The following is a 21981-nucleotide window of genomic DNA, read 5'->3' as shown; positions in this document are numbered from 1 at the left end:
GAGTTCCCTCCTGACGCCGAAACTCCGCCCAAGTGATGCCGGAGTTCTCCTCGTCCACCAACAGATGTCGGACTTCTACCCGACACCTGACCTTCACTCTTCGCAAAGTTTCTATCCGATGCCGTACTTCTACTGGTTATCGAACTTTCACTGGACGTATATCCGAATATGGATTTCTTTCCATTGTTGGACTTCTACCTGACGCCGTCCTTCTGACCTTCACCGTCAGACACAGTCCTTGCAGCCTCCCTCGCAAGGCAACTGTCCTTCTGACCTCCGTCGCCAGCCGACTACGGTCATCCTGACTTATGTCGCCCGCCGACTACGGTCCTTCTGACTTACGTCGCCCGCCGACTACGGTCCTGACTTATGTCGCCCGCCGACTACAATCTTTCTGACCTCTGTCGCTCGTCGACTACGGTCCTCCTAACTTACTTCGCCCGCCAACTACAGTCTTTCCGACCTCTGTCGGCCGCCGACTACGGTCCTCCTGACTTATGTCACCTGTCGACTACAGTCCTTCCGACCTCCGTCGCCAGCCGACTACGGTCCTCCTGACTTACGTCGCCCACCGACTACAAGCCTTCTGATCTCCGTCGCCCGCCGACTACGGTCCTCCCGACCAAATGAACATGTCAATAGTGATTCTTTGTATTCATATCATGTAATGTACTCTATAAAATGTACATCAAACTAAGGCCTTCTCCCAAGGAAGGGCCTCATTCGTAATCGATTGCAATACTAGTGGATGCATTCAAACTGGGCTAGGCCCCGTGGTTTTTCCCTCTTTTCAGGAGTTTTCCACGTAAAAATCTTGGTGTATCATAAATGCTAGACCCTCTCTCTTATCTGATTGCGTGCCGGATTTTCGTACAACGCTAAGATGATAAACTTTATATTTCTCTACCGCCACGAATACTCCTGGACGCAACACAAACCACTCCAAATCTTATAAATTGTTGGTGAAGACAGAGAACATTGAAGTACACAACGGAGTTCGAAATAATTTCCCCTAATTTTCCTTATGAAACGAATATTATTCAGTTCATATTCTTCAATAAGAATACAAAACACATTGGCAAACAATGCTGAAATTGTAGCAATACTGAAAGGAAAAACTACAAAGATTTCAATTACAAAAGATTAAAAAAAAAAAAACTGTTCCGACGTGAGGAATGCGTAAAAATTCAAGGATCATAAAGCAATCATCTTGCTTTGGGAAAGTGGTTAATAGCCGTAGCTCTCACTCCTGATCTTTTGTGCCTTCTACCTTTACCTTCCTCTGTCTGCTTTGCATTGTCTTTGATGCCTTCCAGTATTTCAACAACTTCCTTCATTGATGGCCGTTTTTTGGGCTCCTGACTAAGGCATCTAAGCGTGAGTTGAGCTGCTCGAAGAGCTCCTTTTGAAGGATACTTTCCTTCAAGCTTGGGGTCCATCAGCCGAGCCAGTTGCTTCTTATCAGACAGAAATGGCCTGGCCCAATCGACCAAGTTTTGTTGTTCGGCTGGGCGGATCGGGTCGAGTGCTTGCTGACCAGAGAGCAGCTCTAATAAGACAACTCCAAATCCATACACATCACTCTTAACATATAAATGACCTGTTAGGATCACAACAAAATCAAAGTCTTTATCAAGAGAAGGCATTTAGAATCATTAGGAGATGGGTCTACCCATCACTATTTGATTTGAGGTCAAATGAAAATGCAACATTACAGTTCAGTTGATTGCCTAGATTTAATCCAAAAGCAGTGAGAAGAAACTGACTACTATTGCTTATAAACCAGTTTAGATGGTTAAGTGGCCATCAGCTTTAATAGATTCTAAGTAGACTCTGAGTACAGTTTTATTTGTAAAAGATGAAGAAATTTTTTCTCTCTAGCCTTTTCCTTTACAGTTTTATTTGTATTGCTTTGTAATCACAAAGATTAAGCTAGTTTTCAAACCAATATGATACATACCAGTAACAATATATTCAGGTGCTGCATAACCAAATGTTCCCATGATTCTGGTAGTAACATGAGAGTTATCATCTGTAGGTCCATTCTTTGCTAGTCCGAAATCAGAGAGCTTTGCATTGTAATCCTAGGAGAAAAAAAAAATAATTCATGAACTATGTGTATGTCAACGCAAAAATACCTTTTGATAGGGTAAGATAGAAATGTTTTAAATGCAGGAAGAAATACCGAGTCGAGGAGGATATTGGAGGACTTGAAATCACGGTAGATTACTTGTTTCTTTGAAGAATGTAGGAATGCAAGACCTCGAGCGGCATCTATGGCTATCTTTAGCCTTAAGTTCCATGAAAGTGGTGTAAAGGATGACCATCCTACAAAATTTTCATGAAATGATAATTGAAGTCCAACAAATTTTCAAACAAAACAGCTTATCATTTTGATTGGTGTATTTGAAACTTCACTGATACTATTGCCTATCGTTTTAGTTGGTTACGATGCTCGAGCATATCTTATCATGAGGGCATGGCAAAGAAAAACGAGACTTGTTAAAGACAAGTAATTGGAAGTTCATGAACATAAAATTGTTAAGATATTCCTCTTTACAGAACTACGCCATTGCTTCTAATACAGTTTTATTGTGTCATGATAAATATCATTTAAAAAAAATAGCACTCACTTCTAAATAGTTGGTTATCTAGGCTTCCTCTCGGCATGAACTCATAGACAAGGAGAAGCCTCTCGTCTTCCCAGCAATAGCCCAAAAGCTTGACTAGATTGGGATGAGAAAGCCTTCCTAGAAAATTAATTTCTGACTGCAACATAAACAGCATAAAGAAATTAGGCTTGCAAAAGTAACCAAAGAAAAATACAAGTGCATTTCGATCAAGGCTGGCATTCGTTGTTTGGGACAGTTTTTTTTACTGCTTTTTAAAATATTTTTTTAAGTAAAAAATTAAATTATTTGTACTAAAAAGTTGCTTTAAGAAACAGTAAGAAAGCCGTCCCAAACAAAGCCTAAAAGGATATATAATTTAACGTGAAAATGAACATAAAATTGGAGAAAGCAACAAATAAGTCATGTTTTATCATCCTATTCTAGATGCAAAAAAACTGAAGTAATTAAGTTAAATACGAGCAAAGAATGCCATTTAAAAGTAAGCAGAATAAGAAAAACACATCATTCAAATATTTCATAAGAAGTTTGAAAAGCCTTCGAAGCAGTTTTAAACAGGAACATTTGATGAATAGCCACTCATGAATCTGATTACAATCATCAAATTCATCACTCGATCGACAAATACCTTCCACTCTTCGAAGCCTTGCATACTCTCAGAGTTGAGTTTCTTCACAGCAACCACCATCCCAAGTCCAGTTTTTGCAGGAGCCAAAGTTTTCTCATCAACCCAGCCCTTGAACACCTTACCAAATCCACCTTCTCCAAGAACAGCTTCTGGCTTAAAGTTTCTTGTCACACTCCTTAGCTCTGCAAATGTAAATATCCGAAGATTTGACGTTTCTAAAATTCTACCGTCTGGAAATGCATCATCGTTGCTCCCTCCACTGCCTGTGGATTGCTCAAATGTGCTGCTGCTAAATGTTGAGAACTTCCCGGTTGTAGTTGAGCTGCTGCTGCTGCTGCTTGCTTTAGCTGATGATAGCCCTGTGATTGGAAAGAAGGATTAAGAAGAAACAAAGGTGTCGATTATCATATTGAGATATATTATATATGCAAGCTTTTAAATGTAGAAAAGAAATTTGAGTTAGTCTAAACATAGATGAATGGAGACACTTTCAAGTCAAACTGAAGTGTGTATGGTGGGAAAGGAGAAAAAGAGATGCATGCGTGAAGAGCTAGTTTGTTTTGAGTTTAATGGCTGAAATTAAGTGTGTTAAATAAATTTTGTTTGTAATAGCTTTTCAAACTGCTTTATTGGTAAGATAAATAGTTAGTAGAAAAAAAATCTATATTTGAATGATATTTGTTATTTTAAATTTTTGTTTTTTAAAAAGTTATTTTTGATAAGATATTTTTAAAATTATGATAGAGAAAATAGTTTTTAAAAGAAAATTGAAAATTTTTAAACAGCCTCAAATAGGAGAAATTATTACATGTGGAGTCCAAACGACGTAGCTCGCTCCCGTCCTGAATCTAATTAAATCAAGCCACACGTGGCTTGTGCACATCATGTTTATAAATTGTGCATATGGTATGTATAATGAACATCGTCCTATGTACAAACCACGTAGCTTGATTTCATAGGAATCTGGATGTAGTCAGGTCCAAACTCTGTGTGTAATAATTTATCTCCAAATAGAGCCTAAATATATATAGATGAATATACAAATAAAATCAAAAGTAAATTTTATTATGAAAATATGAAAGCTATCATCAATTTTATTTTCTTAGAATATTATCTATATCCTAAATAATTTAACTTAAAATTAAATTAATGATGATTGAAATAGTATATTTATTTCTCTCATAACAATAAATTGAAAAATCATTTTTATGGGAAAAAGAAAAAAAATTCCGTATAAAAAAGAAAACTAACTCGTTGGAGAATTTTCTGAAGAGTAGAAAAAGGCTATCGCCAAACTGAGGCACGACGACCGTTATAAAATAAAGCTTTGCAAAAACAGTCCCCAACGGCAACAGAACCCAAAAGAACTCATTCTAGAAAACCAAAAGCAGTGAATCAAAGCATAATAGAAGAAACAGACAAATCAAACCCCTAAGCAAAATCTGCGTACCTGAAATGGTGTTTCCTTTACTCGCGGACTTATTAGAGGAGCCGAGGCAGTTCCCCATGTCCTCTGACCTTTCTTCTACCTCTGCCTACTTATTTACCCCACCCCTTCCCTTGCTCTTCTTCTACAAAGATCTCTAGGAAGCTTGAGCAGAGATGATCATGGCGGGAATTGGTTGAAGGAAGGAGAGAGAGAGAGAAAGAGAGAGAGAAATAAAAGGAGGAATTTGTTGCTTTATCTTTAATAATGCGACCGTCGAACTATGAAGCTTATAAAAAAATTAAAAACAGAAAAAGAGTTGGGTCTCCTTCTTGCCTTCGTCATGGTCAAGTTAACTTACTGGTTGGGTTGATCCGCTGGTGGACATAGCATTGATGGTTGAAAGAAGAGAGGCAATGGAAAATGGACGCGTCAGGAGTATTTAATGGTTACTTATCGGCCATGCAAGCGTCAATGAGTCATGTCGAACTTCCTGGGAGAGAAAAATCGCCTGTCAAAATCAATGAGAACTTAGTCATTCCGTTCACATTCTTTTCTCTTCTGTTTTTTTTTTTTTTTTCGGAAAATTGAGAGAGAGTGCTAATCAACATTCACTAAAAAATATAAGTACACAAAGATTAAAATTTAAATACAATTTCAATTATATTGAAAAGAGGAGTTTAACTTGGAATGGGAAAAAATATCACTCATTGGCAATAAAACAGTTAAAAAGGAGGGTTTCTTTTTTGTGTGGAAAAATTAGGGGCATTGCCCAATTTTATTTCACTATAAAGAAATAATTATATGAAATCTGAAAAGCCAAAAGTACAACTCAATTGTGTGACATGGAATAGGATTGAGTTGTGATAAAAAATAAAGCAATGCTCAAACAAAAAATAGAAACCAAAAGCCAAAATACAAATTAGGACAACAAAATGTAGACTATGGATTAAGGGAATTACATCATAACTCAATCCAAAAATTACGTGTGATCCATCCAATAACAGTCCAGCAATCCCCTGATTCAATAGGAGCCTTCTAAAGTCAATCAATTAAGAAAAATTTTGGTTTCGACGGGGGCCACCAAAAGAGAGTTAGGTGAGAAAAATATATTCATCATCGTCCACAAAAACTCCCAACAGTGACCACATTGATCAAAATTTACAAAAACAATTAAACAATCGTTCTTGTTCAGCTCATGTCGAATGAAGTGATGCAGGCATGCCAAACAAGAAGAAGCCAGAAACATCAAAACAAATGTTATTAAGTCTATACATACCATTTAATTGATAAGTTGTTGCATTGAACTCGAATTCTTCCAAACGGAAGTCTTATAATAAAAAGTTTTTTAAAAAAAAAAATTTTGCAGAAGTAGTAGAAGCACTTTCAATTGTATTGTTGAATCTCCTCGCATTACTCACCCTCCAAATCTAAGCAAGAAGCAACCAAGAAGAAGTAAAATGTTTCCTCATTTCCAAAATGATCCATAAAAGAAATGTAAGAGTAAAGTTTTATAAGGCTCAACCTAAGAATAAAATGTGAAGCCCACGGGAGGAGAGAGGAAATTAATGATGCAAAAGGAATGATGGCATTCAAAAAATAAATGAAAAGCAAACTCCTCAAACTCAAAACAGAAGCTATACGTAAAGGTTGAGCATGATTATTGCGTTTAATCAAAGCATCAATGTTTTTTAAACCACTAACCAAGGAAAGTAATGCTTAGACAGAGAACCCGAGGGAGAATTTCTTATGCTAAATGAAAGAATGTTATGAAGTATGCTGGTGAGATTGATAGAAATTCTCAAGAAAATTTGTAAAAATGGGATTCTTGTTACCCTTCCAAAAGAGACAGTTTACTTAATCATCAGAGGCAGGATCATCAAGAATAGCATTAACAATGTCATGGGCAAGAGTAGTTGAGATAATAAATAAAGTTAGAAAACGTAACCTCCGGAGAAAAATGATGATTTGCAATCAGCTTCTCTCTCTCTCTCTCTCTCTCTCTCTCTCTCTCCCCCCCCCCACACACACACACACACACGCGCGCGCGCGCGCGCAAAATAAACTCTTTAGGAAGGCAAGATTTTCTCCATCAAATAAGCTGTAGCTTCCTTTTCTCAAAAGCCCTATGAAAAAGAAGCCTAGCACATGCCTTATCAATTAACTTACAACAACTTTAAGTCATAATTGAACCCCTTATCCAATAAGCAAAATTATTCCATATAGTCAAAAGAATAAACTACAGTCTACTTGTAAAAGATAATAATTTGGCTTTCCATCCAGCTGAATGATTGATAATTTTCTAAAGAAGGGCTTGGAAACATATATGAGAAGCCTCTTAGAAGAAATGGGTATATTTATAATATTGCATATGAGATAGGAGTTCAATTATAACAAGTACTTAAATGTTGTTTCAATATTTTGGATATTTAGAATATTGCATATCTTAGAACAATTAGAAGAACGTTTAGAAAAAGTCCCAGCATAAGAAACAACCCCAAAGTCATTCAGAATTTTTTGTCAGTATAAGAATATTATCTCTAGATATTTCATCAAATATGAGGAAGTCGTCCACATACAAAAAGGTGAGAAATATTTGCCTCCCATCATGCAAACAAATAAAGGAGTTAGGCCAGGTGAATTATCCAAATGGTTAGATAGCCCATCCATCGCAATATAAAAGAGATAAGGGGTAAAGGATATGACTATGTTTAAACCCTATTTTGATGCAAAATAATCTTAAAGAGCTTCATTAATGCAAATAAACAAATTAACATTAACAATGTAATATTGGACCCAAGAGACAAATAGAGGAGGCAAACCTTTTTAAAAGCATTCTTTGAAAAAGAAAAATTCTTGAAATAATATCAAAAGCTTTAAAAATGTCAAGCTTAGCACAAAAAAGTATTTTATTGCCAGACATGGATAAAGTCCTAAATAATTCAGAGGCAAGAAAAATGTTATTTAGAGCTTCTCTCTTGAATAAAACTAACTTGAACTATGCTGATGATAATAAGTATGACCTCTCTAAGCTTATTTCCAAGAATCTTTGCAATAATCTTATAAAAAGTAGTACATAAAGATATCAGCCTTTAATGAGAAACACTTTAAGCATGAGATTTCTTAGGAATAAAGAATAAAGTAGAGGCTTTGACCCTATACTTCAAATAGGCATTAGGAAAAAAATACTTAATAAATTTACAAACATAAAAGCCAATGCTTCCTCGTGTATACTTATAAAACCATCAGGGCCAGGAACAAAGAATCTAGGAGCAAAAAAAGAACATTTTTTTTTTCAAAATTATTGCAAGGATATGTGAGAGCAGGAAGATGGTGATGACGGTGGCCTTCACTATAGGAAAATTGTCATTTTTTGTCAGCCATTTCCGTCGAAAAATGAATGAAATCTATGGGTAATTTAAATTTTCGACATATTTTTGACTATAAATCACGCATCACAAAATAAATACCATCAAAAATAATTTGCGTGAAATATTTCTAGCAAATTTTCCTCCATAAATTGCTTAAAAAATTAGCCGAGCAAGCCCATGAATTAGGCCCGCTCTGCACTTCGTGGGTCGTGAACCAAGTCTGCCCATTAACCGCAATATGCCCGCATGTGAAACGCAACAAGTCATCCCATGAACCGGGCCCATAAACCAGGTCCCCCTCCTACTATTCTACGGGCCCATGAATCAGGTCCGCCTACTACTCTGCCAGCCCGTGAACTAGCTAGGCTCGCTCGCTACTCCACCCTACCTGTGCTGCGTGGGGTTCGACTCCCTCCCACTTCAAACACTCCAAATAATGTTATTTTTGTTATATTTTTTATTTAAATTATACTTTCTTAATAATTATTTTTAATACATAATAACTTTATATTATTTAATATGTATTAACAACATATATTAGATTATATAACTAATTTATTTTAATTAGTTAAATAACAATAATAATTATTATTAAAACATTTTTATTATTTTAGTTTAACAATACTTTATTTAATTAATTTAATTAATTTAATTTTACAAAACAAATTTTTAAAAAATAAGAATAAATATTTTACAAAAATATTAAAAATTGTGTCAAAAATTTGTTGGAAATTCCATGAAAAATTCCACAAGAAATTTACCTAAAAATTCATAAAAAATATGCCAAAAATATGACAAAATTTCTAATGAATTTATTTATGCTGGAAAAATCGTCGTATATTGGCATTTTTCTTGTAGTGTTTCCCCACAGGAATGAAGGATAAATCATTGGGACAAATTTTGGATGAATTGAAGAGTCTTTTAAAGTGGTGAATGATAGCATCACAAGTCGCATTGTGCTCAGAAACTTGACCATCAATAGTAGTTCTTTTATGTGATTGCAGCTCCTTCTAAATTTTATTCTACAATACATAAACTGCAAATCAATATCCTCTCCAGATGAGAGCATATTTTTCTTAGATCTCTTAAACACCCAAGAATTTCAAGAGGAATAAAAGGCATAGAGAAGCCTATTAATGTTCTTCATAGAACCATTCAGCCATTGATTTGAGGGATCCAGTTGAATATGTTGAAGAACCATATCTTGTTGCTTTAGGAGAGCTGAAATGCTAGAAGTTAAATGATTGGAGGAAGCCCAAGACTTACTTTTAATGGCCTTTTTTAAAGGGGTTGGAGCTTCAAGTAGAGAGCATAAATGAGATTACCAAGGTGGGATTGATAAAAGGAGGTGTGCAAAGCATCCCAAAAAGCACGGAGCTTGGTCCAGTAATTCCTAAAGAGAAATCTATAGGCACTTTTAGGTTGAGGTTTTGGTTTAATGTGAAGAACCAAGGGAGCATGATCATAATAATTAGGGTTCTCAACGTGATAAAAGGATATAGGATAAGAAGACACCCAAAGATCATTCACCAAAGCTTAATGTGAATAGGATTTTCAGATCTTTGATTAAAACATGTATAACATAGAATAATAGAAGCCAGTTCATGAAGATAGTTAACAAAAATCATATTGTTAAGAAAACCAAATTTATTGAAACGCACATAGTTACCACCCACCTTTTCCTCATTTTCCTGCAACTATTGAAGTGATCCCCCATCAAAATATAGGGGTGACATGCATTTTTCCCAATGCTAATGAGTTGCTGCTACAAAAGATCCCTATCAAAGGCATATATTACAAAGATATCAAAATTTGAACCAAAACTAGCAAGAATGCTCCCACGAATCAATTGGCTTAGGGTGAAAGTGGGGAAGAGGTAAAATTGGATTTATTTTATTTAATCCAAATTTTGCCATGAATAATACAATGAAAGTTATTACAGGTACTTTCATCATAAAAAAATTCATGAGTTTTTGAAAACCACTAGTCATTCATAGAAGCAAGCGAGACTTTGGCTTCAAGAATGCAAACCATATCAATCTTACAAGAATTAACAAATTGTTTACTCGAAATAGCCTTGATAGAGTCATTAAACCACTAATATTCTAGGTGGCAATATTAGGATAGGTCATTTTGTTTTGGTTTGCTACCTTTTTGGTATATTGGGATCATGTATTTTTTTATTATGGTAACTTGAGGGCAATTGGGTCGTTGGTTACATTTGAAATTTTTATAGAAGTAGCATCCATCTGGCTTAAGATATATTAAGTGGGAATTAAATGCAAATTTGGTATAATTAATTATATTATTCAATCTTAATCACATTGTACGATTAAACAAGTTTATTTTTCATTATTTTTTTTACTATTTGAAAAATCGTACTCTACAATTATCGAATTAGACTACATGATCAACCCATATTTTTTCTAATTGTTGAACTTTGCTTTTATCCTTAAGTGCTTTGCATATATTCCTTGGGCTTAATTATGTTGGTCAAGGAGTTTGGTGGAACTCTTATTTCTCTTCTTCCTTGTGCTCCCTTCCTCCCCCCAGAGACTATTTATAGTTTTTTTAGAGTGACATGTACAGTAAATATGAGCAAGATCAAGTATATATTGGGAGTAGTTTGAATGGACGGCCGATGTTGAATCCCTTGTTCATGGATCGTTTACCATACATTTGAATGTCTTAATGATATCATAATTTGGCGATCTTGGGCTCATTGAATTTTTCTCGTCGAGCCGCTCGATTTGACTATAAGCATGTCACTTTTGGAGACCGTTTGGTAATCCAAATTATGATTTGAACCTTCTAAATGTGCTTCGGGTCTTTGATTTGGACTTATTTGGGCTCGAATTGAGTCGAATTGGTTTCGTTGGGTTCGTATTTTCGAGACATTCAGTTTGACTATAAGCTTGATGAAATCAGAGTTCAAATGAACCCAAATTTAAATTTTGAAGTTTCCAACTTGATTTTGCTTCGAGATTCGTGCCCCATCAACATAATTTTTTGATGATATATCATATATGAATGATCGTTGCTTGAAATTGGATATGAATGGGATGAATAAAAAAGAATAGGACATGAATAGTTATTTAACAATAATGTTTTGGCTCAAAGGAATAGATACTAAGTAGTTTGGCTAATCAATAATTAATTAATAAGATGTGGTTACTAACTATTTGGTTCCGGATATCTAAAATTGTTTGACTCCCAATTTCTACAACTATTGGGTTCCCTACTAAAAATTAACACTGAATAATTCTGTAGTCAGAATTTATTAATAAAAATGAGTAAGATTTTATTTATAAAATTAATATGAACTTGTAATATGCAGGTGTGAATAATTTTTTTTAGTATAAATATGAAAGGATAAAAATGAAAGTCAAAGTAATATAGATACATCATAAAAAATAAAAATAAAAAACTAAAGGATCAAGATTTAAAATTTTAAATCAAAGATGAAGATTTCATTTTAGAATTTATAATAGTATTATAGATAAATGACGATAAATTTGAATGGTTGATATTTAAAATATTAAGGGTTAAATGTGTGGTTAAAAATTTATATTGAAAAAAACTCAAGTCATTTTTATAATATTAATATAGATAGAATATATTTATTTTGATTTAATTATTTAATCATAGTCATATAATATGTAAAAGTTATTACCAATTGAATATTAATTAATGAATTTAATTATTGATAATTAATTAAAAATAGTTATTACTTTAAATATTTGTAATTTCAAATTCTGTTATATACAATTGCAGATTTCTAAAATAATTAATTAAAATTTATACTTTAATTTTTTTTTTAATTTTAAAAATATGGATTATGAAAATTAAAGAATTTTGACTATTATTAATGAATGAATTATATTATTAATTGTTAAGATAGGTATAAATTAAAAATATAATACAAATAAATATAATAATTATTTTGTATTTAAATCTAGAAATAAATGCTATTAAAATCTTTAGCATTTTTAACATAAGCTCTTCCTTATATTCAATTAATGTAAATAAAATAAAATAAACATCATGCATTTAATTAAATATAAAGTTAAAAAAAAATAAATTAAACATATAAATAAAATAAATGTTTTGAATTTATCTATGAGAAGTAAAATAAAAGGCTAAAATTATAATTGAGAAGAAATTTAAATGCCATGTGTGTGTATTTATATATGTATAATGATTTTAATAAACTGATTCTATAAAGATTTTAAAGTAAGTTTATTTAAGAGGGAGAAAATATATAAGTGCAAAAGAAAAACAAAAGTTCTTTTGGCCGTAAAGCGCAATACTGCAATTGTATATAACAGAATTTGAAGTTAAATATGAATTTTTAAATTTCATGACCAGAATCTGAAAAACAAGCATGTAGAAATACTGAATGGATTAATCAAGTTACTGCTTCTATCATTTTTGCTTCCTTGTCCATCTACCTTATTTAAGGGTCTTCATTTTGCAGTGTGCAAATCATTTCAACAGAGCAAGGTTATTAAACCTCATAGTAAACTTAAACAGAAATTCGCTGTAACAAAAAGGAAAAATATAGAATAGATGTGATCAAAGTATGGCTGTTAATTTCACCAAGAGATCATTTACTTCAGGATAAAGCACCCCATGATAAAACAACCAACTCAGTATGCATGCCATTTATCCAGAATAATAAGATTAAAGGGTCGGGAGTTTGACAAAAAGACATGAAAAATATATGATAAAAACATCCTCAGGAAGAGAGAGAGCACGATGGAACAGATTAAACTCCCTAAAATATTAGAAATCTAAGGGACAAGAAAAAGATAAGGGCACAAGCTATTCATGCCAATGCTCATATCAATCAATGCGTTCAGTGCTTGAACCTCGACTCTGCCCTCCTTGCATCCTCTGGGGTTGATGGAAACAGTTCCACATATCTCGATCCAATTGTCATTTTGTCCTTGGACATTGCCTTCTTTGCAACTTCAGCTGATGCAAACTCTACATAAGCTTCCCCAGTAACCTTCCCATCCGGGCGGCGAACAATCTGCACGTTCCCTTCCTTCACATCATAATCTCGAAAGAAGTCGACAATGTCCGTCTCCGTTGCAGAATACGGAAGCCCGCGAAGCTTGAGAACCTCAGTATAATCCATTTGATCCTTGTCATCATAAGTCTTCTTCAAACGAGGTGCTGGTGAGCCGCTTCGATGTTCACCGTCAAATGAGCCACCATTGTTCACCTCCTCAGCTATGGCATGATAATATTCCTGTTTCTTGGACTGAAAGACCTCAATGTACCTGCGTCCCATGTTCTGCCTATTTCGCTGAAGGGCAAACTCTCCCTGCATTGGAGAAGAAAAGACAACAAAGGCCTCACCTGAAAAGCGCCCGTTCTTGTTCACCAGCAAGCAATCCACGACATCCAAACCAGCAAAAAATTTGTGGACTTCAAGCTCATCACAGTTGAAGGGCAGGCCACGCAGACGAACCACAGGGAAGCTGTAGGCACTGCTTCTGCTTGGACCTCCGCCATAGTTCCCATATGCTGAAGCATAAAATGAGCCAGCACCAGCCCCTCCAAAATAGGGGCTTGATTCGAGCATCCTAGGGCGCTTTGAGGCAGCAGCAAAGTCGTAGCCGTCTGAAACCCCTCCACCGCTCACTGCGAAGTAGGGATTGGATTCCATCATTCGCTGTCTCTTTGCGCCCTCGTACCCGTCCGTAACCCCCCCGCTTCCCATCATTGCCCTTCATAATATCCAACATCCCAAAGAAAGAAAAAAAAGGAGATGGTACCCCCTAACACTCAATCCCCATTTGAAAATTTGAATCCTAGTAATCACTAGAATTTCACCCTAGTGGCTATCTAACTAGCTGGAGTAATTTATCATGCTTTACTATAGTATAGCAAAATGCAAAATAAACAGCAGAAAGGTGAAATAACAGCATGATTCCTCCAGGAAATTCATAAATTTAAAGAATAAAGAGAACAGCGCAGAAAAGCAAGTAGTTCAAGATGTAAAGTTTTAAAATTATCTAATTAAATGAATTCTCAAGAATATTAGAGAATATTTTCTCAGAAAGGGATGGTTAAGAATTACTTTTCAACAAAGACATCATGCAAGAATGCAACATTCAAACAAAGAAGAATAAACGTCAGCAAGTTCATATACTGCAGAAAAGTAATCAATGGAAAAGAAAAATGTTTAGTGGGACTGCAAGTAGACTAAAATCACACTTAAACAACTTCAAAAGTTTACCTAATGCAAATCTGCCACTAATGCATTTCTTCAATGCGGGTCATCAGAGTGCAGATTAATAATTACATAAGCTTTCAGACAATTAAAAGTTTGCAGCACATAGACCGTCACCCAAAACAACTAAAATTTGCAATTCTTAGTCTCCATTTTTTTTAAAACTTTTTAATTAGTAGATTAGCTAAAGGGATCCTTGGTTTCAACCCATGGTCATCAGGAAACCATATTGGAAGTCTCCAACCATTGCCGCTGCTTTAACCAAGCATCTGCGTGATAAGTCAGTATCTTAAACCAACAGAAGTGGACTAGATAGAGGCAACAACAACAGAAGTCGGAGAGCTAATGATAAAAAACGCAAGGCCAAATAGTGGCAGATATTGTGACAACTAGTTCGTGAACTTATTTGCTTCAGCAAAAAGTTGGTATTCAAAGTTAACAAATTAGAGTATAAGACAGGAAAAGCTACTACGTTAATTGGTTGAACAGATTGATTACTCGTTACATTGGTTTCTATAGCTCCACAAATAGAAGAATATGCGTGCATTGGCTCGTCTAAGCATACACATAAGACATGCAGTGAAGAGATAGTGATGAAACTACAAAAAAATTGGGTTTCAGACGGCTACAACTTTTATGTCCGTGTAAGCCCCCATTGATGCATCTGCTTCAAAGATCAAAAGCTTGAGTAAGCACTCCACCATTTACAAGCATCTATTTCATCTAATCAATAGCTTCTCCACTTTTTTTTTTCCATTTTTTGTCTTTATGATTTTTCTTTTCTTTTTGCTTGTTTAGATTTATTTTTGGTCTATACATTTACTTAATTTATTGGAATAAAGATAACAAAACCCGACCTAAAAATTTCATGTTCGGGTCAACATGTTTGCCATTCGGGTTGGGTTCGTGTTCGAGATTCTGACCCATTTTTAAACTGAGTCGGATTCGGGTTGACCCGGAAACCCGAAGGTGACCCGAATTGACCCCGATACCGCTCGCGACCTCCTACCCCCACGCTCGCAACCACAAAGGCCACTAGTCGCGTTCTACCTCTCGCGGTCCCGTGCTCGCGTCCACACCCTAACCCAATCCGGTGCCCACGCTCGCGTGACGCGTCTGCACCAAGACGACTAGATCATCAGCTCCCCTGCGCCTGATCCCGCACCCTAGCTGGCTCGCTCACTCGCAAACCCTTCGCCCGCACGCGCCGGCGCATCATCACTCAACACGAAAAATTCCATGTTAGTGGGTCGGGTCAACTCGATAACCCGACGGGTCGGGTCCAAGTCTGAAGTATTGACTGGTTTACAAAACCTCGGGTTAGGGTCAACGTTTGGACTCGGGACAATTCCGAGTTCGACTCGAAGCCGACCCAAATACCCATTTTGACATCCCTATCAAACCCTTTTAAGGCACTACTTGTAATGGAAAAGTAGTAATTTTGAAGTTAATTTATTAAAAAATTTTATCAAATCTCTTAAAGTCAACAAAAGATCTCCTATCCCATAATAAAAAAGTTTTTAACCATATATTTGAAAACTTAATCTCATATTTGCAATAAATACGTCTCATATCTTGTAAATATTTAAATTACAAGAAACTTGGCTGCACAAAATTAATAGTCAAGTCATTAACATATTCTTTGTTGACATTGTGAACAACTACAATCAAAATTAGGCCCAAAGTTTCTCTTTCAATCTTCTAAAACAAATTCTATCATGTCTAACTTTTCTATCATTTATTATACATGTTCAAGCTATTTGAGTCTATTTTCAATTACCTTATCTTCAATACAAGTCACTTTAACTACTTTGATAAAATCAATCCATAATTTATCCTTCGTAAATTTGCTTCATATTCATTTTAAAATTCTCATTTTCACCACACTCAACTCAACAAGCAATGACTTTTTATTGCCTAACACTCACACCCATATAATTGTACCTTATAAAATTTTACTTTTAAGTCTCCATGATAACCTCTTAACACATAATACTCCTTAGGCACTTCTCTATTTTTTTCCACTCAATATTAACTCAAAAAATAATAAATGGATACACATTCACATTATTTTGCATAATAAATTCAACATACTTAAACATATCACACTTAAGTATTAATTTATCTTCTAATATTTGATAATTACTAACATAAATCTGAAATTACATATCATACTCAATATTTGGTGTACTAATTCAAATGCACTTATCATCTATATGCCTTCTCTATTACTCTAACCAAGGTTTAAAAAGGCGAAATCAGAATCGAGGCATTTTATCGAAGCGAGATAAGGTGTAAGCCTCGAGGCGGATTGAGGCATAAGCCTCAAACCAAAAAATTAAATAACTAAAAAAATTATAAATAACTCATAAAAATAAAAAATATTAAGAAAATTATAAATATAATGACTTGTTTAAAAGAAAATGCTACTTAAACACAAGATTCAAAATAAATACTCCTAGTTTGCCTAAATATCTCAAAGTTTTCATGCTAAAGAAGGTTTAAAACACATAATAGTTTAATTTAGCATCTTAAAAATGGGAGAAATAATTTCAAGAATTGTACTTTTGATGCAATTTAAAACATCAATTATTCATGGGTTTTAGGAGGTCCTTCCGCTTTGCATAAAGTTCTCCAATTTTTTTATTCTGCATAATTTTGAACAAACAGAGGCATAACTTCTAATATCTAATTAATAGAAAAAGCAATTTATCTAAGTATAATTTTGTACCATTTTTCTGCTGCTTCTATAATATGCAAAAGCTATGTTTCATTACTGCTAGGCACATCCAAGTGCTATTGAGGAATGCATAAATTGAATTAAAATCAAACTTTGAAATAATATTTATACTACTGATCAGATAGTTCAAGATAATAAAAATTCAACTTCGCACAAAGCAGGTGAAATAGGTCAAAAGGAAAGAAAGCTCCTTACCTTCACAATTCAAATGACGCAAGTGAAGCCAAAGCAAAAATTGAAAGGATTGTTACGTTCACTACGACTCCTATTGGAATGAAACTTTCAAAGCTCTACTTCTCATGAAGTAGACGAAGTCGACACAGGGTCAAAAGGGAAGCAAGATCATTACCTTTTCTACGACAAACTCAATCTGACACAAAGAAGCGAAGTTGAAGCAGGCAAAGCCGAAGTAGTTTACACGAAGCAAGAGATCGTTACCTTCGCTGAGAAGAACCAAAAGAGGCAAAGAAACTTCTTGAACAATTTTGTAAGCAACACTAAATCTAAAATGAGGCAGACCTAAATCTAATACGCGCAACTAGGCCGAATTATATTATATATAAAAAAAACACCAACAATTGAAACGAGGTAGGTGGCTAAAACTGTCTCGAGGTGTACGCCTCAATGAAAAAAAGTGTGAACCTCGCCCAAACTGGTGAGGCTTAAGCCTCAAGGCGTTCAAGCTATGCCTCGAGACGTACGCCTCAAACGCCTTTTTAAACCATGATTCAAACATTCATTTATTTCAAAAAATATCTCATTGATTATAAGTATATCACATGCAAATAAACATAAATCAAGACACGTCACTTTTAATATCTTTTGTAAACACATTAATAACCAATACAAAAATATATTAACTCATTGCTAATCTTTGATGTAATCCTACAATAAATGAAAACTTCTTTATCACTCAATAACTACTAAAACTAATGAGGGCACTTTAATATATATCCTAATAATTTCATAGATTTGACATACATTTCTTTCTTAAAGTGTCCCATATTCATTCTTATGGTGATCGATTATATCTTTTCAAGATCAATAAAAGTAATAGCAATACTCTCTCTTCTCCCTATACTTTTTCATTAATTGTGTTAACACAGATTGCTTCTAAAGTCAATTCTTTCTAGTATGAAATCAAACTGATTTATCAAATTAATATAATTTTTTAAGCTAAAGTTTCATTACTCTCTCACATAGTTTATTATATGGCTCATAAATTTTAAATACTGTATAATCAACACAATCTTTAATATTTCTTTTTTTCAAATGTTTCTACTACTATTTTTTTACATTCTCTTAATTTTCAAAATTCCATTGAAAATATTTATTAATTAAACAAAATTAATATTCCCACAATGTATAAAACTTCATATGTATCTCATAAAGTACCTAACATTTTACCTTTATGCTTTTTGTTCATAGCTAAAATCATTTCATTTAGGTGATCAATCTATAATAAAACTCAAAAAAAATAAAAATTAAAAATTAAAAAAAAATCTATAATAAAACTCACTGCTTTGATTTTTATGCTTTTCCAAAATATTTTTTTACTCGCAATCATCATTTAATAATTTCTCAAAGAGCATTGCCACCTTTTCTTCATGTTATCCTTAACTAAGATTATATGATATTTCATACCAATGCATCTAACTTCAACAAAGTTCCTAGATATTTTTCTTCTTGTATTGGTTAGTCTATAAATCTCTTTTTCTTCTTCATTAGTACAAAGCCTATTATTAAATTCATAAGAAATAGTCGCTTTTACATTGCTTTCTACATATTTCGAAAGCCTTCTAACTTTTTTATAATCATTATAAGCATCAATAATATTCAGTTTTTGCCACTCTACAAAAGTATTTTTTCTAATAATCTTTGGCACATTCTCACTCCACTAAATTAACTTTTTAAGTGTACAATCTATTTCTAGACTTCAAAACATTACAACAAACTAATCTTATATACAAAAATATCAAACCTTTTCATATCATGATTGTTCAACAAGTTTTGCGATGGTTGTCAACTACACCATAAATCATCTTATCATACATAAAATTTAGGTGAAATAAAGAATTGCAATTAGCCTCTCTTAACAATGTGTTCTAAAGGATTAACAATCTAAGTACTAAAAAACATCAAACATTTTCATGTCATGATTATTCAACAAGTTTTGCGATGTTGTCGACTCAACCCTAAATCATCTTATCATACATAAAATTTTGGTGACCTAAAGAGTTAAGATTAGCCTTTCTTAATAATGTGTTTTAAAGGATTAACAATCTAAGTACTAAAAAAACAATCAAAACATCTAATTTTACCAATATAAGGTGGTAGTGATTTGTTAATGCAAGAAAATAGGGCTAACGATGATAATTCACAGAGTTTACTTGAGAAGAACTTGTCTATGCAAAAAAGATCCCAACAGATTTTGGTATCCATAAAACCACTTTTTTGTTAATAAAAAAAATGTATCAGGTAATCAAGTCATCAAGTTCCCCTCATATGAATGACATCAAATTTTAGCATACCTCAACTTCAACAAGAGTCGGAGGACAATAAGCTTATGATAACCTTGTTAAATTAAACAAGTGCATAATAATGGTTGAGCTGACAACTCCAAGAAAACTGAATCAGCAAATAAATTTACATGGGACTTGAACTGTTATGTAGTCCTCCAATTTCTAAACAAAAAAGTACAAAAAGCTAAGAATCTTAGGCACTTTGAAGATTAGATCATATTAACGTTATCTTACTAATATTTGTTATTTGCTTTGAAAATAGCTTATCATGTCCAAAATTTACAAGACACAACTTCACTTTTGTTGCAAGGTTATCAAGATGTTTCAAGCAGCAATCAATGTAGCGTCAACTGAAAAAAACAGGTTTGCCACACACACAAAAGCCCTATTAATAGCAAACACCAGCCAGGTCAAGATTCCTTTTGTCTTCTACAGTCTATTTTATGCTTTGATAAATCATGAAACAAGTTTAGGAAGCATGTCAAGGTGAAGCAGAGAAGTTATTTGTTGCCTTCAAGCACAAGTGGCCCTATTTTAAAACATGCAGGAAATATCATCATGGGAGCTTTCTGTCTTTTTTTGAAACTACACCAGTAAACCAAGACCCAATTGCCACAAATATTGCAATGCAAAATAATAATTACTCCGTTACAAAAGTCAATTGTTGTATTCAGTATATAAACCTAAACTTTATGTGCGACCCAATCAAATAACTAATATCTCTTATACTTTCATATAACAATTTTATGATACAAACCAACCAAATCTTTGAAAAGAAAAAAAAGGAAAATGAAAAGAAACAAAAACAAGCAATAAAAGCCATGGTCATCCTTTTGTGTTGGAATTCAAATTAAAAACACCAAGGACATTACTCCTTAAGCTTATAAACATTAAGACAAAGCTTGCCTCCAATGTCGACTAGTCTATGCTTGTCACAATCAGATTTTGATGTATTTTAAGCTGTTATAAAAGAATCTGGTCTAGGCCTTTGTTATTCACAAAACAAAATAGGCTATGGTAAAGGGATATTTTTCAAATAATCAAAGAAAGAAACAGTTCAAAAAGGAACATGCTCCAGCACGTCAACAACTTACACCCAACTTCCCTTAGCCCTTTGTGGTTTCTAGTGGTAAGGTGACGGGAATTCCTATGACACTGCAAGTTATATAGATCAAGCTTAATAATAAGAGTTCACTACTCACTCTATCCGGAACCCAAGGAAGCACCTCCACCCTATATACGAAGCACCACAAGCAACCTCTAAAATAAGTGTTTCAAGCATCTTAATTTTTATGCATATGGTCACTAAAGACGCCATGACTGACATCTTGGCTAACAGCTTGTTTTGTTGAGTGGCCTGCAAGCAACAAAACTAGATTTTTGACGAAAAAAAGGGCCTCTGCTAGGTAATATAAATCTGATAGACCAAAAAGGCTTAATAAAAAAAAAAACATACACTCTGGATTAGTATCACCATTGATCTCTAAGCAAAAACATTTGAAACGAAAGACAACCAAAATAAAAGAAAAAAATTTCTTACCTATTGTGAGCTAATGGTTTAAATTCTATAACCAAGGATCGCCTATCCCACAGTTCTCTCAAAACCCAAACTTAGATTTCTTATAAGCAACCCATCACTCAAAACAAGAAATAATCTCTTCAGGAAACTCCCTCTGTGCCAGAACCCACATGTCCAAATCCAAAACTACCAGCAACGAAATAAATCAACCAAGGTCAGAAAAGGTTAAAAAAGATGTTTTAAAAAAATCAACCCACCAAAATAAAATGGAACCAACCAAAGAATGCCTGGAGATAAAGAATAACAAGACAAAAAAGAACTAGGGCTTCTGTTTGTTTCTCTTACCCCCTTGACCTGTACATGGTCTCCGGCGTTTCTTCTATTCAGCAGAAATTTGAAAGAAACCGTCTTCTCCGAGCCGAACCCTCGAAATAACTTCGCGACGCTGAGAGAGTAGAGAAATGGAGCTAGAAAAAAACCCTAGAGACAGTCTGCGCTTTATATCGCTCTATTTTATATTAATGTTTATTTCTGCGGATTCCCAGCCAAGCCGGTAAGTGCTAAAAGCCGATGCAGGCAATACGGGTCGGATCCGAATTTATTGCGGCATAATTTATTTTTGTAAGGAGAAAATTTTTGAGAAAAAATATTACTGCCTATTATAGAAGTATTATTTTATTCTGAACATTTATAGAAAGAGCGTGGTTTAAATTTTAATTAGTTTTGTTGCGTCCTAGAGCATTCACGAGGGTAAAGAAATATAAAGTTTAACGTCTTATCATTGTACGAAAATACGGCACGTAATCAGATAAGAGAGGGAGTGCACCATTCACTAGAGATACCAAGTTTTTTACATGGAAAACCCCTGAAAAAATGGGGAAAAACCACGGGGCATGGCCCA

General features: G+C 34.1%; 2 protein-coding genes across 4 annotated transcripts; both read right to left on the bottom strand.

Annotated features, from left to right (window-relative positions):
• Window positions 1–993: 993 nt before the first annotated feature.
• Window positions 994–5016, bottom strand: LOC110094637 (probable serine/threonine-protein kinase PIX13). Its single transcript, XM_020819901.2, has 6 exons — window positions 4709–5016; window positions 3259–3617; window positions 2634–2769; window positions 2186–2328; window positions 1961–2084; window positions 994–1600 (listed from the first exon to the last, which is right to left on the bottom strand). Exons 1-6 carry the CDS (start codon window positions 4764–4766, stop codon window positions 1206–1208), a joined length of 1215 nt encoding a protein of 404 aa, XP_020675560.1. The 5' UTR covers window positions 4767–5016; the 3' UTR covers window positions 994–1205.
• A 7672-nt stretch (window positions 5017–12688) lies between these two features.
• LOC110094638 (heterogeneous nuclear ribonucleoprotein F) lies at window positions 12689–21580 on the bottom strand. 3 transcript variants are annotated; one of them, XM_020819904.2, is made up of 2 exons: window positions 21426–21580; window positions 12689–13707 (listed from the first exon to the last, which is right to left on the bottom strand). In XM_020819904.2, the coding sequence occupies exon 2, from the start codon at window positions 13646–13648 to the stop codon at window positions 12914–12916; it is 735 nt and encodes a 244-aa protein (XP_020675563.1). In that variant the 5' UTR covers window positions 13649–13707; window positions 21426–21580; the 3' UTR covers window positions 12689–12913. The 3 variants fall into 3 exon arrangements, with proteins under 3 accessions (XP_020675563.1, XP_020675561.1, XP_020675562.1); XM_020819902.2 differs by having other exon boundaries at window positions 12689–13793; window positions 21426–21579; XM_020819903.2 differs by having other exon boundaries at window positions 12689–14568; window positions 21426–21564.
• Between the last annotated feature and the right edge of the window lie 401 nt (window positions 21581–21981).

This window comes from Dendrobium catenatum, unplaced genomic scaffold (genome assembly GCF_001605985.2).
Source record: "Dendrobium catenatum unplaced genomic scaffold, ASM160598v2 fragScaff_scaffold_390, whole genome shotgun sequence".
Classification (NCBI taxonomy): domain Eukaryota; kingdom Viridiplantae; phylum Streptophyta; class Magnoliopsida; order Asparagales; family Orchidaceae; genus Dendrobium; species Dendrobium catenatum.
Note: the sequence above shows the minus strand (reverse complement) of the source record. Positions and strands in the feature narration are given on the sequence as shown.